General features: G+C 41.4%; 1 protein-coding gene across 1 annotated transcript; it reads right to left on the reverse strand.

The window, feature by feature from the left end:
- Positions 1-9,821: 9,821 nt before the first annotated feature.
- On the reverse strand, positions 9,822-17,383 carry LOC137324919 (leucine-rich repeat-containing protein 52-like). Its single transcript, XM_067989610.1, has 2 exons — positions 16,813-17,383; positions 9,822-10,114 (listed from the first exon to the last, which is right to left on the reverse strand). Exons 1-2 carry the CDS (start codon positions 17,381-17,383, stop codon positions 9,822-9,824), a joined length of 864 nt encoding a protein of 287 aa, XP_067845711.1.
- Between the last annotated feature and the right edge of the window lie 1,457 nt (positions 17,384-18,840).

Here is an 18,840-nt window from a genome sequence, read left to right on the forward strand (position 1 = left end):
TAATTATTTACCTTTGTTTGTCTGTCTCCCTGCTCCTACCCTCCATTTTGACAGTGGGATCAACTGCTTTTTTAAAAAAAACAAGCGTTTTCATCGGCTGAAACCCAGTTTGAAAAACCATAATTTCGATCAACAACAACAACTTGCATTTATATAGTGCCTTTAACATAGTGAAACGTCCCAAAGCGCTTCACAGGAGCATTTTCAACAAAATTGGACACTGAGCCACACAGGAGATGTTAGGAGATATAGGAGAAATAAAAATATTTCAATATTCTCAACAAATATACATTCCATTGAGAAATAAAAACTCCACGGGAAAAGTGATCCACCCATGGCTAAATACAGAAGTTAAGGAAAGTATTAGATTAAAAGAGGCCTATAATGTTGCCAAGAAGAGTAGTAAGCCTGAGGATTGGGAGAGTTTTAGAAACCAGAAAAGGATGACCAAAAAATTGATGAGAGAAAGTAGAATATGAAAGTAAACTAACAAGAAATATAAAAACGGATTGTAAGAGCTTCTACAAGTCTGTAAGGAGGAAGAGAGTAGCAAAAGTTAACATTGGTCCCTTTAGAGGTTGAGACAGGAGAAGTTATAATGGGGAATCAGGAAATGGCAGATTTGTTAAACAAATATTTTGTATCTGTCTTCACAGTAGAAGACACAAAAAACATACCAGAAATAATGGGGAACCAAGGGTCTAATGAGAGTGAGGAACTTAAAGTAATTAATATCACTAGAGAAAAAGTACTTGAGAAACTAATGGGACTAAAAGCTGATAAATCCCCTGGACCTGATGGCCTACATCCTAGGGTTCTAAGAGAGGTGGCTGCACAGATAGTGGATGCATTGGTTGTGATCTTCCAAAATTCCCTAGATTCTAGAACGGTCCCAGCAGATTGGAAGGTAGCAAATGTAACCCCGCTATTCAAGAAAGGAGGGAGAGAGAAAACAGGGTACTACAGGCCAGTTAGCCTGACATCAGTTGTCAGGAAAATGCTGGAATCCATTATTAAGGAAGTGGTAACAGGGCACTTAGAAAATCATAATATGATTAGGCAGAGTCAACATGGTTTAATGAAAGGAAAATTGTGTTTGACAAATTTATTAGAGTTTTTTGAGGATGTGACTAGCAGGGTAGATAAAGGGGAACCAGTGGATGTTGTATATTTGGATTTTCAAAAAGCATTCGATAAGGTGCCACACAAAAAGTTGTTACACAGGATAAGGGCTCATGGGATTGCGGGTAACATATTAGCATGCATAGAGAATTGGTTAACGGACAGAAAACAGAGAGTAGGGACAAACGGGTCATTTTCAGGCCAGCAGGCTGTAACTAGTGGGGTGCCGCAAGGGTCGTTGCTTGGGCCTCAGCTATTTTCAATCTACATTAATGACTTAGATGAAGGGATCGAGTATAATGTATCCAGGTTTGCTGACGATACAAAGCTGGTGGGAAAATAAGCTATGAGGAGGACACAAAGAGTCTGCAAAAGGATATAGACAGGTTAAGTGAGTGGGCAAGAAGGTGGCAGATGGAGTATAATGTGGGGAAATGTGAGGTTATTCACCTTGGTAGGAAGAATAGAAAAACAGAATATTTTTTAAATGGTGAGAAACTATTAAATGTTGGTGTTCAGAGAGACTTGGGTGTCCTCGTACAAGAAACACAAAATTAGCATGGAGGTACAGCAGGCAATTAGGAAAGCAAATGGAATGTTAGCCTTTATTGCAAGGGGGTTGGAGTACAAAAGTAAGGAAGTCTTACTACAGTTATACAGGGCTTTGGTGAGACCTCACCTGGAGTACTGTGTACAGTTTTGGTCTCCTTATCTAAGGAAGGATATACTTGCCTTAGAGGCGGTGCAGTGAAGGTTCACTAGATTAATTCCTGGGATGAAAGGGTTGTCCTATGAGGTGAGGTTGAGTAGAATGGGCCTATACTCTCTGGAGTTTAGAAGAATGAGAGATGATCTAATTGAAACATATAAAATTTTGAGGGGGCTTGACAAGGTAGGTGCTGAGAGGTTGTTTCCCATGGCAGGAGAATCTAGAACTAGGGGGCATAGTCTCAGGATAATGGGTCGGTCATTTCAGACTGAGATGAGGAGGAATTTCTTCACTCAGAGGATTGTGAATCTTTGGAATTCTATACCCCAGATGGCCATGGATGCTGAGTCATTGAATATATTCAAGGCTGAGATAGATAGATTTTTGGACTCTAGGGGAATCAAGCGATATGGGGATCGGGCAGAAAAGTGGATTTGAGGTTGAAGATCAGTCATGATCTTATTGAATGGCGGAGCAGGCTCGAGGGGCCATGTGGCCTACTCTTGCTCTTATGTTCTAGGACAGCTGACCAAAAGCTTGGTCAAAAAGGTAGGTTTTAAGGAGTGTCTTAAATAAGAAGAGAGGGTAGAGAGGTGGAGTGGTTTAGGGAGAGAATTTGGGCCTAGGCAGCTGAAGGCACAGCTGCCAATGGTGAAGCAATTAAAATCAGGGATGCGCAAGAGGCTAGAATTGGAGAATCGCAGAGAGCTCGGAGGATTATAGGTCTGGAGGAGGTCATAGAGAAAGGGAGGGGTGAGGCCATGGAGGGATTTGAAAACAAGGATGAGAATTTTAAAATCGAGGTGTTCCCAGACCGGGAGCCAATGTCGGTCAGCGAGCACAGAGGTGATGAGTGAACGGGGCTTGGTGCAAGTTAAGATACAGGCAGCAAGAGTTTTGAATGAACTCAAGTTTATGGAGGGTGGAAGATGGGAGGCCGGCCAGGAGAGCATTGGAATAGTCAAGTCTAGAGGCAAAAATGGCATGGATGATGGTTTCAGCCACAGATGAGCTGAGGCAGGGGCAGAAACGGGCGATGTTACAGAGGTGGAAGTAGGTGGTCTTGGTGATGGAGCGGATATGTGGTCAGAAACTCATCTCAGGGTCAAATAGGATGCCAAGGTTTAGAACGGTCTGGTTCAGCCTCAGACAGTGGCCAGGGAGAGGGATGAAGTCGCTGGCTATGGAATGGAGTTTGTGGTGGGGACCAAAGATAATGGCTTTGGTCTTCCCAATATTTAGTTGGAAGAAATTTTTGCTCATCCATTACTGCATATCATACAAGCAGCATGACAAATCAAAGGCCGTAGAGGGTTTGAGGGAGGTGGTGGTGATGTAGAGCTGGGTGTTGTCAGCATACGTGTGGAATCTGACGTGTTTTCTGATGATGTTGCTGATGGGCAGCATGTAGATGAGAAATAGGAGTGGGTCAAGGAAAGATCCTCGGGGGACTCCAGAGATAACGGTGCGGGAGCGGGAAGAGAAGCCAATGCAGGTAATTCTCTTGCTACGACTGGATATATAGCAATGTAACCAGGCCAGGGCAGTCCCACCCAGCTGGACAATGGAGGAGAGGTGTTGGAGCAGGATGATGTGGTCGACCGTGTCAAAGGCTGCAGGGAGGTCAAGAAGGACCAGTTAAAACTCCAAATTTTGAAGACTGATATGAAAGAAAGCCTTATTTTTATATAGCACTTTCATGTCCGTAGGTTGTCCCAAAGTGCTTCACAGCAATTGAAATACTTTTTATTTTGTCTTAATACACATTTTATTGAAAATTTTATCCATTGAAGTAGACAGTCAATACAAACTATCCAAATTTAAACCCAATCCAGACATAAAGTTATACAAGCAAAGAAATGTGATCACTGTTATTTTGTAGGCAAACACAGCAGCGAATTTGCGCAAAGCAAGGTCCCACAAACAGCATGTTGACCAAATTAATGTGTTTTGGTGGTGTCGCTTGAGGGATGAACGTTTGCTAGGAGACCTGGGAACTTCCTGGCCTTCTTCAAAAAATTGCCATGGGATCTTTTACGTCTACCTGAACAGGCAGGTGGGGCCTTGGTTTAACGCCTCATCCGAAAGATGGATGGTCACAAACTGGTCCGTTAGCGCCTGAAGGACTAAACATCATTGTCAGTTTGCCGCCTGGCTGGCCTCACCGCATCATTTTTGATCAGATTTTGTGGTACACAGGCAGGAGCTGACCATTTGTTAGTTCCCACCCTGACACCCCCAAAAGCAAAGGAACAGTAAAAGAGCACTACCTGGATCTTACAAAGTTTCACCCCTTTTTGGCCCCAGCAGTTTTGGGGGCATGGTCATGATTGGACTGCCCACAAACCATGTATTTCCTTCAGTTACACCCTTAGAAATGTTGGATGCCAGGCCAGGGGCACCTATGAGTCTGTGGCATCTAGCATTGCTAGGGCCGTGGGAGGGGGCTTAAAAGTTGCAGGCTGTTTTCACAAGGCAATCGATCACAGGGCGGAAATTAGCAGAAGAAGGAACGGCAGGAAATTGTTTTAAATTTGGAGCCACTTGGTTGGGTAGATCTGGGGCAAAGTAGATTTTCTAGCATATCCTAGAGTCAGGTCAATTTTCATGTCCTGCGTAGGTGCCCATGCCATTTCTGGCACAACTGGGGCACTACCGGAGCTGGGCAGGGGAGGTATTTCACTGCAGCACCTTGCCACAGTGTTCACGGTCCCGCAGGACTCAGCTAGTAGCTCCAATTTTTTTTAATGTTCCTGCTTTTCCTTCTTCTGACAGTTTTGACACTGCAATTGATCACTTTGTAACTTTTAAAACTCTCCCCACGGCCCCAGCAATGCTGGGTGCATCCTAGACGACCATCATTGTTTAAGAACATAACTAAGAGAAATGCATTGTATGATGTATTTTCCTCATTAACACTGGAGTATAATACGCCCGGATTAATGATTAGACAGGGCCGCGCTAACCCATACACCGCAGAGCATTACACACGTATGTTTTGTGAATTCATATTTGTGAATTAAAATAGGGATATGATGGTGTAGTTGTGTGGTACTTTACTAGCAACCTCTGGCTGTAAGTTCAAATCCCACCATCAAGACATTGAATTTAATAAATCTGGTAATCTGTGGGCTACATCAGAAAAAGTAAATGACCATAAAAGCTGAAACGTATGAGAAATTTCGTCTGGTTATGTCAAGACATAAGCACGAGAGAAAGTTTTCGGGATAAGCCCGAACTGTAACATGGACTCTAGGTGAAGACAAGATTGAGCTCGGCTTCGATGCCTCCAAACCTGTGCCAACAATTACCCTCGAGACTGGAAGAATGACCAGCTGGGCAAAGTAGCAGAGAATTGCCGGAACCTGTAATCCTGTACCCAAGTATGAATCACTGCCCTTCGTGAGGGGAGAGCAAACAAATTGCCTCTGTTTCATTTTTAGTTTTTTTTTAATTGTCCTCGAGGTGTGGGCAATACTGACAAAGACTGCATTTCTTGCCCTTGCCCAGTTGCCGGCAGAAAATGGTGGTAGGCCAGACCAGGTAGGAGCCGGCAGGTTCCCTGAAGGACATTAGTGAACCATTTGGGTTTTGGCAATAATCCATCAGTTTTTATGGTCATTTACTTTTTCTGATGCAGCCCACAGATTACCAGATTTATTAAATTCAATGTCTTAATGGTGGGATTTGAACTCATAGCCAGAGGTTGCTAGTAAAGTACCACACAACAACTACACCATCATATCCTTATTTTAATTCACAAACAACTGAACAACTGTCCTGCATATCAACAACAACTTGCATTTATACAGTGCCTTTAACGTAGTAAAATGTCCTGGGCTCTTCATAGAGTATAATCAGACAAAAATTGACACCAAGCCACATAAAGAGATATTAGGACAGGCTAACCAAAAGCTTGGTGTGGAGATGCCGGTGATGGACTGGGGTTGACAAATGTAAAGAATCTTACAACACCAGGTTATAGTCCAACAGTTTTATTTGAAAATCACAAGCTTTCGGAGATTATCTCCTTCGTCAGGTGGGTGAGTGGGATTCCTTGAACGTTTCGCATTTATAGGCAGAGAACAATACCTGGTGATTACAGATAATCTTTCCAACTGCCCGTTGTCAAGGCAATCAAAGTGTTCAGACAGAGAGATGTTACCTACAGGACCACTGAATATACAGTACATTGGCGAGACCATGTAGACACTGCGACAACGGATGAACAGACACCGCGCAACAATCGCCAGACAGGAGGGTTCCCTCCCAGTCGGGGAACACTTCAGCAGTCAAGGACATTCAGCCACCGATCTTCGGGTAAGCGTTCTCCAAGGCGGCCTTCGAGACACACGACAACGCAAAATCGTCGAGCAGAAATTGATAGCCAAGTTCCGCACCCATGAGGACGGCCTCAACCGGGATCTTGGGTTCATGTCACGCTACACGTAACCCCACCAGCGAATAAAAGTTACCTGTTTTTAATACAACGGGTCATTCTCTGTCTTTCTCTTCCTTTTGGATGTTTCTCCCTCTCTCTCTCTGTCTTTTGTTCTGGCCGTTTGTGTATTCGGTGGTCCTGTAGGTAACACCTCTCTGTCTGAACACTTTGATTGCCTTGACAACGGGCAGTTGGATAGATTATCTGTAATCACCAGGTATTGTTCTCTGCCTATAAATGCGAAACGTTCAAGGAATCCCACTCACCCACCTGACGAAGGAGGTAATCTCTGAAAGCTTGTGATTTTCAAATAAAACTGTTGGACTATAACCTGGTGTTGTAAGATTCTTTACAAAAGCTCGGTCAAAGAGATAGGTTTTAAGCGGCGTCTTAAAGGAGGAAAGAAAGGTAGAGAGGAGGTGAAGTTTAGGGAGGGAATTCCAGAGCTTAGGGCCTAGGCAACTGAAGGCACAGCCGCCACTGGTGGGACGAAGGAAATCGGAGATGTGCAAGAGGCCAGATTTGGAGGAATGCAGAATTCTCGGAGGGTTGTAGGGCTGGAGGAGGTTACAGAGATAGGGAGGGGCGAGGCCATGGAGGGATTTGAACATATCAGGATCGTTGCACTCACTGAAGTCTTCCTGCCCTTATCTTCTGAATGGTATAGGTCTCAAAAGTGAAATGGGATGCTGGATATAGAGTCACCCGAACAGCTTTGCAATTGAACAAAATGACTAATGAAAATCAAGGTGAATTTCAATAAGCTGCCTCACAGTGGTATAGTTGCATCCCATGGGCACAATGATCTGCATTGAATTATCTGTCAATTCAAATCAAAAATATGAAGTAGAGGTATGGTTTTATCATAATATCGCCCATTTCTGCCCCTGCCTCAGTCCGTCTACTGCTGAAACCCTCATCCATGCTTTTGTTACCTGCAGACTGGACTATTCCAATGCTCTCCTGGCCAGCCTCCCATCTTCCACCTTCTGTAAACTTGAGCTCATCCAAAACTCTGCTGCCAGTATCCTGACTCGCACCAAGTCCTGTTCACCCATCACCCCTGTACTCGCTGACCTACCCTACACTGGCTCCCGGTCCGGCAGCACCTCAAATTTAAAATTCTTATCCTTGTGTTCAAATCCCTCTATGGCCTTGCACCCCCCTATCTCTGTAACCTTATGTTGTCTAAGCCATAAGCTCTGGAATTCCCTCTCTAAACCTCTCCACCTCTCTCTCCTCCTTTAAGATGCTCCTTAAAACTTACCTGTTTGACCAAATTTTTGGTCACATGACCTAATATCTCCTTATGTGGCTCAGTGTCAAATGATGTCTGCTAACACTCCTTGGAACATTTTACTATGTTAAAGGTGCTATATAAACGCGAGTTGTTGTTGTTTAATTTTGTTAACCAAACAAATGTAATTATCATGACATGCCCACAAAGACAATTCTTAATCCATTCTGTGGTTCTAAGCTGCAGTTTGATTGTAAGTTGTAAACAAAGTTGCATTTTTTTAAATGAATGCAATCATGTTATTTGAAACACTTTTCCTTCTGTATGGATGTTTAGTTGGCCTACCTTTAACAGAGCACCATGTAAGATTACATGGAGCTTATAGACTACAAATATCAGCAAATAACATTGTAAAACTGCTTTGCAAATATGTCATTTTAGGGGAATCTTTAAAAAGTTTTAAAATTTTCAGCTTGAAATTGCAAATTTTAACCATTTGTATGACATTTCACTATTTTAACACAGGGTGTGCTGCCCCTGTTTATTTTATCAGGACATTCTTCCACTAAAACAGTGGACAGCACAATTTCATACAAAAACATTGGGCCGGAAATTGTTTGTAAAACAACGGTGAGCCAACAGCGCAGTCAAACGCGGAAATCTGGAACTTGCTCTTCCTGAATTCCTGCAGATCTGACAGCTTCGCATTAAAGAGGTATCATGGGCTGGAATCAACACAAATTTGCTCTTCTGCTCAGTTGGAAACTAATCTTGCCAGAAATAAAGTACACTGAGTTATATCAGGTCTAAACTAACTTTTAACGGCGTGGTAAGTATCAATGACTGCCAATCAACCTCTCTGACACTGAAAATTAACTTTTAAAAATGTGGAGTCTCATTACTCCAAATTTTAATCGTTTTTGGACATTTAAAAAAAAATCTAAAATTAGAAAATGTCAAAAAAAATGTACTTTTTCTTTCTGGCTTTTTTATCTGTCTTTTAATCTTGCCCTCCCTTTACTTCACTTTCTCTATCTGATTTTATAGTACATTTACTAATTGTATCTGACACTTCCTGGTTCTCACAGCATGGTTTGCTTCAAGCTGATTAGTAGAGGGGACAGAGAGATCCTTTCCTCCTCTCACAGCCCGGAGAAGCCCAGGAACGACCGCTGTACTTCTTACAGTGCTCAATTAAAGCAAATTGGCGCCCAGAAGTCTGCGAAAAGTTTGTGGGTGAATTAGTTACTTACCAGCGGCGGGCGACATCCTTTCGCCGCTCAGCGTAATTTCCGGCCCATTAAGCCCACATACACCAATATTCGAACAGCCTAATATCAAGATGTCATCTCAAAACTCAATAGTGATGTAGTTTTAAAACATATGGTACCTTACATAGAATCACATAGAATTTACAGCTCAGAAACAGGCCATTCAGCTTAACTGGTCAAGACCAGTGTTTTTATGCGTCACATGAACCTCCTCCCACCCTACTTCATCTAACCCTGTCAGGTACCTTGGTAAAGGGTTTGCCCAGGAGCGCCCCAGGTTCAATCCTTAGTTTGTGTTGAGTTAGATGATATCAGTCAAGGTGGCAGTAGTGGCACTACAACTGGCCTCAACTGGACCCTAGGAAGAGGAAAAATTAGGGCTCCCTCTTCTGATCCAGTATGCACGTATCGACAGACTAGGTAAGGACAGGATTAGGCTTTGTTGTTATGCCCTCCTCACTGAAATGGCCCATCAACACACTACCTAGACTCATAGGTGAGCAATGGCCAATTGGGTAAGGTACTAGAGGGGTTGACCGCATTCATAGAGCTGTATCCAGCATGAGTCAACACCTTCAGAAGACAAGGTGAGGAAACCATAGGAAAAAAAGCAGAAAGGCTTTGGTGCACTGATTCCTATACCAGCAAACTGGTGCCAATCCAAAGTTAAACTGTATTATGAGTTTTTTAAAAAATCCGTATATACTCAATACACCACACTCAGTCATTGACATGGTAAAGTCTCAGATTTTGGAAATATGTATAATAAATTTTATTGTCATATAGTTTACAAAATAAATTTGTACTTCTGATAGCAATATATAAATTGCAAAGAAAGTATAAACTAAGTAGAACCATGATAATTTAACAGAGTGATACACTCCAATTCTCCACAACAGTTCATTGCATTGATCCAATGGCTAGTGAATAGTTTGTTTTAATGAAGTTCATATCATGAACCATCCTACAGATGATCTTGGTGATTAACACACATGCACTGGTTGCATGTAGAGATGCATGATATTCCTGTAAGGTCCCATATCATGTTTTGATGGTGGTAAACCTCGCAAGAGACTTCTGTGATTGATACTGTATTTCTATTTCATCTTCGATTTCTATAAACTTCCTTTGACGTTCAAAGCAGACCATGATTATACCTGCAATTGAGGCCATAATGATACCGCTGAGAAATATTGCAAAACCAACCGCTACGAAAAATATATAGTCAAAGTAATCCAGGGGTGTGTGACAAATGGTGAATATCTTGATTAAAGCTTTGGAGACATGGGTTCCAACCATTGAGTTTGGCAAAGTGCAGAAAGTATTAGCACCATCTGTTAAATCAAAAGCAAATTATTTCCCTTTTATTTATTTGTTATTAGAAAAATGACAGTGAAACACAACCAAGTATAAAGACAGTAAAAAAGTATGCACACAGCCATACATAGAACTTAAAATTACATAGTTTTGTGTTTTATTGTGGTGTTATCTGTCTTTGAAAGAAGAAGGTGTATTTAACCATTTTTTTAAAAAATCGTCTCCGATGAAACTATATCAGACCCATTAAGGTTATATTTTTCAATGAGTACTGAGAGGTCTCAGCACTGCAGTGTTTCTTGTGTGCCTGTGTGCAGGAATATTGGACACCACAATATCACATTTATATGTGCAAAAAATCTGACTATGGTATAAACCAAATTTGAGTTTGAATTTAATAGAATCAAACAGTACAGAAGAAGGCCATTCGGCCCGTTGTGCCTGTGCCGGCTCTTTGAAAAAGCTGTCCAATTTAGTCCCACACCCTAGCTTTTTCCCCATAATCCTGCAAATTAGTTCTCTTCAAGTACATGTCTAATTGCCTTTTGAAAGTTCCCATGGAATCTGCTTCCACCATTCTTTCAGGTAGTACATTCCAGATCTTAGCAACCCTCTGTGAGAAAACATTTCTCCTAATTTCCCCTCTAGTTCTTTTGTCAATTATTTTAAATCTATGATCGCTGGCTACCGACCCTTTTGCCAGAGGAAACCGTTTTTCCTTGCTTGCTCTATAAAAACCCCACATTATTTGGAATACCTCAATTAGGTCTCCCCTTCTCTGCCCTAAGGAGAACAATCCCAGCTTCTCTAATCTCTCCACATAACTGAAGTCCCTCATCCCTGGTATCATCCTAGTAAACTTCCTCTATGCCCTCTCCAAGGCCTTGACATCCTTCCTAAAGTGTGGTGCCCAGAATTGTACACAATACTCTAGTTGAGGCCTAACTGGTGATTTGTAAAGGTTTAGCATGACTTCCTTGTTATTGTATTCAATACCCCTATTTACAATTTACATATATTAATGACTTGGACTTAGGTGTACAGGGCACAATTTCAAAATTTGCAGATGACACAAAACTTGGAAGGGTAGTGAACAGTGAGGAGGATAGTGATAGACTTCAAGGGGACATAGACAGGTGGTGGAATGGGCGGACATGTGGCAGATGAAATTTAACGCAGAAAAGTGTGAAGTGATACATTTTGGTAGGAAGAATGAGGAGAGGCAATATAAACTAGAGGGCAAAATTCTAAAAGGGGTGCAGGAACAGAGAGATCTGGGGGTATATGTGCACAAATCGTTAAAGGTGGTAGGGCAGGTTGAGAAAGCAGTTAAGAAAGCATACGGGCCCCTGGGCTTTATAAATAGAGGCATAGAGTACAAAAGTATGGAAGTTATGATGAACCTTTATAAAACACTGCTTCGGCCACAACTGGAGTATTGTGTCCAGTTCTGGGCACCGCACTTTAGGAAGGATGTGAAGGCCTTAGAGATGGTGCGGAAGAAATTTAGTAGAATGATTCCAGGGGTGAGGGACTTCAGTTTTGTGGATAGACTGGAGAAGCTGGGGTTGTTCTCCTTAGAGCAGAGAACGTTGAGAGGAGATTTGATGGAGGTATTCAAAATCATGAAAGGTCTAGACAGAGTAGATAGAGAGAAACTGTACCCATTGGCGGAAGGGTCAAGAACCAGAGGACATAGATTTAAAATGATTGGCAAAAGAACCAAAGGTGACATAAGGAAAAACTTTTTTACCAGTGAGTGGTTATGATCTGGAATGCACTGCCTGAGGGGGTGGTGGAGGCAGATTCAATCGTGGCCCTCAAAAGGGAATTGGATAAGTACTTGAGGGGAAAAAATTTGCAGGGCTATGAGGATAGGGTGGGGGAGTGGAACAAGCTGGATTACTCTTGCAGAGAGTTGGCACGGACTCGATGGGCCGAATAGCCTCCTTCCGTGCTGTAACCATTCTATGATTCTATGATTCTATATTAGGTCAAGTATCTCATATGGTTTCTTAACCGCCTTATCAACTTGCCCTGCTACATTCAAAGATTTGTGACTAAGCACACCCAGGTCGCTCTGCTCTTGCATCCCCATCAAAATATACCATTTAGATTATATTGCCTCTCCATGTTGTTCCTCCCAAAGTGCATCACTTCACACTTATCTGCATTAAATTGCATCTGCCGTGTCTGCCCATTTCACCAGTCTGTCTATGTTCTCCTGAAGTCTGCTACTATCCTTCTCACTATTTACTACGTTTTGTATCATCTGCCAACTTCAAAATTGTACTACCTGTACCCAAATACAGGTCATTTATATATAAGAAAAGCAATGGTCCTAATACTGACCCCTGGGGGACCCCACTGCATACTTCTCTTCGGTCAGAAAAACCTCTGTTCACCACTACTCTCTGCCTCCTATCCCTTAGCCAATTACATACTCAAGTTACGACCATCCCTTTAATCCCATGTGCTTCTATTTTCCGAATAAGCCTGTTATGTGGTACTTTATCAAATGCCTTTTGAAAGTCCATATATACATCTACTGCACTACCTTCATCAATCCTCTCTGATACTTCATCAAAGAACTCAGTCAGGTTAGTCAGACACGATTTGCCATTAACAAATCCGTGCTGCTGTTCCTTATTAACCCATGCGTCTCCAAGTGAGAATTAATTTTGTCCTTGACAATGGTCTCTAGTAGTTTTCCCACCACTGACGTTAGACTGACTGGCCTGTAGTCACCAGGTTTATCCCTCGCCCCTTTTTTGAATAGGGATGTAGCATTTGCAATCCTCCTGTCCTCTGGCACTACTCCCATTTCCAAGAAGGATTGAAGGACTGTGATCAGAATTCTAATTATCTGAGCAAAGTAAAGTAGCAAAATATGTTGCTGCTGAGTTTTCTGGGTTATGTGATGGGGAGAACTCAGGAGAAAATAACTTTCTTAAAATTGAAGGGCAAATAAAACTCAAGTATTTTCAGGACAGTAGAAAGAACAAAGGATTTCAGTTGGTCCACATGTCAGCAGGACTCCATGGTAGCAGTTACATTGGACAGTTCAAATTTCCCACATTTCAGAGAGCTGACCAATCAGTTCCTACGTTTCCCCTCACCATAGAAAAGTTGAATCTATGACCTAACTAGTTCCAAGTGACATAGTAACATTGGGAGAGCAGTTGCCCCTCCCAAACCCCCTAATACAATGTCCGTGCTGATCGTGACAGGTTTCCCATGTTCTAAAGAAGTTTTTAGCCATTGTTTTCTATATTTTGTTTATGGTGAATTTGATTTTGTAGTCATTTAATTTCCGTCTGTACTCTTGCATTAGCTGTTGTTAGATTGTTGCCACTTGCAGTGCTTTGAAGGGAACACTAACTCATGATGAGTGCATCAGCTCACGTGAGGGACATTAGTCAATATATAATGCAGGAGCTGTCTTAACTTTGTGCTAGTTGACCTATTGGTACTGCTGAGGATGAGTTTGGATTTTATTCCAACCTGTGGTTGATCAGACATAAATGTTCTTACCACAGCCTGCGGATGCATCTTAGAATTTACAAAAGAAGCAGAGAGTAGCGGATACTGCTTCAATGCAACAACCTAATCAGTGATTTAGATAATGTTGTAAACTAGAACACTTATACTTGAGGAATTTATGTTTTTCAGCAGAAATCATGAGTGAATTCCTCTTGTACGTCAGTTGTACTGCAGTTTGCATCAATGTAAATACAGTAGGCCAAGATCACAAGCCCATTGCCCAGTTTGGGATGTTGCATATTATGAGTCATGACCTTATGCTTAATGTTATGTGCAATCATTGGTCTGTTTGACACCCAATCAGTGAGCAGTCAGAGGGTAAATGGGCGACCTCACTTCAGCACTGTCTCCTGAAATTAGCTATCGTACTAAAGTATTTAATTACATCACCAGTGCTGGCAACAATGAGGAAGAGCTAGGACTCATATTTATGGTCAGTAAAAGTTTTCAAAGTGGGGCCCAGATTTCTGTCCATTTGGGGCTGGGCAAATGGCACACTCTGAGCAGAGTGTTTTCAGAATTCTATATTTTGTTCTGTATCTTCCTGTTATTTGTTGACTTACTGGCATTTTATTTCTGTAGGTAGAATTCTTTTTCTTTCACAAGCAGGCAGCAAGGTAGCACTGGTTTCCTTTGGGTAGCTCACACTTTGGGGAAGTTAGAACAGGGAGTGGCTGGATTGTGTCAATATTGGCACAGGTCCACTACACAGAAAAGTTTGAAAATCGGCGAGCAAGAGTGACACAGCTTGCAATTTAATTTCAATTCAATATGTGGAGCTGTATTTTTCTTTAAAATATCAACAAAGGCTACATTCTTAAAGCAAAATTTGTGATTGGCACTTTAGCAAGTCTGCATCACAGTCTTCTATTTCTAAATCCAGTAACAGGAAAACAAGTCTGCTGAAGTGAAACACAAATGATCGAGATTTTGCTAAAAGTGAAATAATATTCTAGAGTTATAAGATGGTAAATGTGTATGGTACTTGGTATCCAGTAAGTAACACAATATTGTCAGAAGTTAATTTGAAAACCTAGAATCAGTTATTCCTTTCCCCCACTGCCTTAGCTTCCTTGAGATGTCTCCGGTATACCCTTGAACCCCTAGCACCAAGTTCCAGAGTACCCAGGAGTATGCTACACTCTGCGCTATGTCAAGGTCACTGGTGGATAAGGAGTTTGCACTTTCCTTTTGAAATCAGAAATAGCATTTTATACAAATGTTTTAAGATTCCCTGTATGGGTTGCTTATTTTTTAATTAACGGAGAATATTACTAAATTAAGATTATGCCCATTTTCAATAGAAGGAATCAGAATTCACCAAACGTATGTTCCTGGGAATAGTCACAAAAGTTTATCAAAGAAAAGTCAGATGATATTTAAAACTTCTACAGATTTACATTTACACATTTTTTAAAACTATTTTGTCTGCAAATCCAACAATGTGATGTTCTTAATGCTTGCTGTCACTTAAATGGTAGAGAAGAAGAAAGGTCATAAAAGTATGAGCCTAGCAACGAATTGTATTTGTAATTGATGGGTCATTTCACTACAGTTTTTCATAAGGTGGAATGAGATAGCAACAAATTTAGGAATTGAAAGTTTTTTGCTTTAACAGTTTTGTTCCAATGGGCCAGCCCTGATCTCAGATGCATTTAGGAGGACACTCAGCAGCTAACATCACCCCCATTAACAACAATTCCCAAAGCAATTCATGGGCCTTTGTGCCACAAAAAGGCATGATCATGAGATCACAAGATAAATACAGATGAGGAAAGCCATTCAGCCCATCTTAATTCATCCCAATGTCCCCTGCATTGCAGCATCCAATTGTTTCTTACATGATTACAGGGTTTTTGTCTCCACTGCTCTATTTGGATGCTTATTCCACTCTTTGTGCACTGAATAATTTCCTGACACCAGCCCTAAAATAACCTTTTGCTAGTTGAAACTGCGTCCCGAAGTTTAATTGAAATTAATATTCTGGGTTTGTGTTTATCTATACCCTTAACAGTCTTATATAAATCTAGAAGATCACCCCTCAGAGCCTTCTTTCCAAGCTCAATCTCTCCAATTTTTCCTCATAACTCAGACCCCTGACACTGGGGATTAGCCTGGTGGCTCTTCTCTGCACTGTCTCCAGCGCTTGAATGTGTCTCTTGTTCCTTGGTGGCCAGAGCTGGATGCAGTATTCAAGGTGCCCACTATGCAATTTGATCATTACTGTAGCGCCTTGGATTTACATTCTACTGTTTTTGGCTAGGTCCTTCAACATCCTATTAGCTTTGTTGATTGCTGCCCTGTATCCATTGGACTTATTTAGCGCCCGGTCTACCAAGACTGCCAGGTCTCTTTCACCTTCATTCTTAGCTATTTCAACACCATTCGTGCAGTATATACGTCCTCTATTTTTCCTTCCTATTTGATGAGACATTAACCCAACCGTAACTCCATGCTAATTCAAATATTTTCTTTCATGCAAAATTAAGTTTTATCCCCTTTTTTTTAAAGTTTGATTCCTTCAACTCTGTAACCTGGTGTGCAAAAAATGTGAAATGCTGGAAATACACAGCAGAAAGTGTCAGTCTGCATCTGAAATTGAAAGAAGGATTAATGTTTCGGCTGAGACTCTGAAGCAGAACCGACTTGGTCTGTTTACCAACTCCGTTGGTTGGCTGTACAGTTGTGTATTTCCAGCGTACTGTCCACTTCATGTATAGCATCATAGAATCATAGAATGGTTACAACACAGAAGGAGACCATTTGGCTCATCGAGCCCGTGCGGGCTCTTTGTAAGAGCAATCCTGTTAGTCCCATTCCCCCGCTCTTTCCCCATAGCTCTGCAAATTTTTTCCCTTCAAGTATTTATCCAATTCCTTTTTGATAAAAATCTGTTAATCTCATTGGTTATCCAATCAATTAGACTCGCATCTGCTCTCTGTTGGGACAGTACCCAGAACTAGCTATTTTCAATTCTTGGAATTTTTTTGGCTGCTATTTTGATTCAAGTATTGACAACTCTTATTGTATGTTATTCCCGCTTATACCATCCTTTTCGGAACTATTAATATTAAAGTCAGCACACACTACATTACATATAATGTCACCAGAATGATATTATGCACGCCATAGATTTAAGAGATTATAGATTTTGAACCTCATTGAACCTCACCTGGAAAACTACTATTGTGATTAAACATCCATTCACTGAGCTGTACAATTGTGCATTGGCATTCCCAGGGATTACCGGCCACATATATGAATTTCAAACCTTGAAGACGCCTTAACGAGGAGGTGTTTAAAGACAAGAAGCCATTGTTGCTGAGATTAATTTCTCGAAGCCCCAAGTTTGTTGCAAAGGCGCCTTCCTCGATTTCGTTTAACTCCGTGTTGTTATTCAGCCTCAACACGACCAAGTTAGCTAAAGGTTCGAATGTCGTCCGAGTAATCCTCCTCAAATTATTGTAACTGAGATCTAAGTAAACCAGTTTTATTATACTGAGGAAATGCAGCTTTGAAATCTCGGATATTTTATTATTGCTGCAATCCAGATGCACCAGATCACTGAGAAGGCTGAGTTCGAGAGAATTGATTTCGGTGATGCTGTTGCCTGAGATGTCGAGATACCTGGTGTTTAATGGGAGACTGTTTGGAAATGCTTTCAGGTTTCTGTCTCTGCAATTCACTTTAAATTGATCGCATTTACATTTAGGAGGGCATTCGGCAGCCAACATCACTCCCATCAACAGCAATTCCCAAAGCAGTCCCTGGGGCTTTGTGCCACAAAGAAACATGTTGATTAGATGTTATCCAAACCGTAATTCCATGCTAATTCAAAACTTTTTTTGGTGCAAAATTTAATTTTATCCTTTTTTAATATATATATATATATATATATAAAAGTTTGATTTGACGGAGACTTCAATGCGTTGCAACAGCTAACTCATCATGGATGAAACTAAAAATTGCTCAGTACCTATACTAGCAGAAGGGCTCACCTGAAAGAAGAGATAAGCCTGAAAGTTAAGAAGAGTTGGCTGATGTGCCAGTAACTGCGACCCAACCCCTTGATCCAGTGTTACACCAGTTGCCAGTCAACGCATTTGTGACGTCCTAAATGTAACGACAGTCTTAAAGGAGAAGTGGGAAGTGTTTCGTGTTAATTTCAGTACTCACCAGACAAGCCCCCCTCATTGGAAGTTGCCTTTGCTAAACAGTTATTTCGTCGAAACGCCTCTACTTATCCAATGTAGCTTTCATATTCCTTGCAGTAGTGTTGCCTCCTGATGTCCCGCTTACAAAATGAATTGGGTTCATGGAACTACCATCAAATTTATCAGTAAGATCATGTCAGTGGCAACCGTGGCTTTGTAGCAAGGCGTTTGTTGGAAAGCAGAGAGCGACTCTTGAATGGTTTTAGTCAGACAGAATGAGCCGAACTATCTTCATGGTAGCCGCTGCGTTATTCGTGAAGAAACCTACACATGGCCGAAAATACTGCACCACTGGACGGATAGTTTCTCCAACAGGCTGTTTGGTTGACCCCAATGAACAGAATGTCACTGTCTGATTTCTACATCATTCCCATTTAAAAGGCACGGAAATGTATACGTTTAACTCACTGCCATTCGGAAAGAGTTGAGTTTTAAACCTGGACATGGATGGAACTCAATCTTAAGCATAATGCGGTTTGATGTGCTTGGGGTGGAGGGGGAGTCCAATGAAATGAATTACAAATTAAAGGAAAGTTTTATTTATGAGAAAAAAAACTGAAGGGCCAAGGCGCGTAACACCTGCATCCAAGGTTGAAAGGAGATTTAGGTAATTCTGGAAGTAGTGATGATGCTATGCCAGACTTGGGAATTAGATAGCTGAAGATTGTAGGAGGAAGTAAAGACTAAGGGAGTTAAGGAATTTCACAGTTTTGAGGTCTTGGGAAAGTCGAGGAGGAGACTGTGCAATGAGTCTTAATTTCAACAAAATGGGAATTCAGCAAAGCTTAGGTGGCAAATTTATAATTGCACACAAATGCTGCCCTCCACCCCTCCTCTTGAGGCCCCTGTATTGCATTTCTTGGGGGTGGGGGGTGTTAACCTGGGAATTTTTGAACTTTGCTTTAAAAATGCTTCATTCTAATTTTAAACACTTATGTCACAATTGATAGATTTTTAAGTAGAAAAATTATAAGAAAAAAATGACA

Source organism: Heptranchias perlo, chromosome 9, assembly GCF_035084215.1.
Source record: "Heptranchias perlo isolate sHepPer1 chromosome 9, sHepPer1.hap1, whole genome shotgun sequence".
In the NCBI taxonomy this organism is placed as follows: Eukaryota; Metazoa; Chordata; class Chondrichthyes; order Hexanchiformes; family Hexanchidae; genus Heptranchias; species Heptranchias perlo.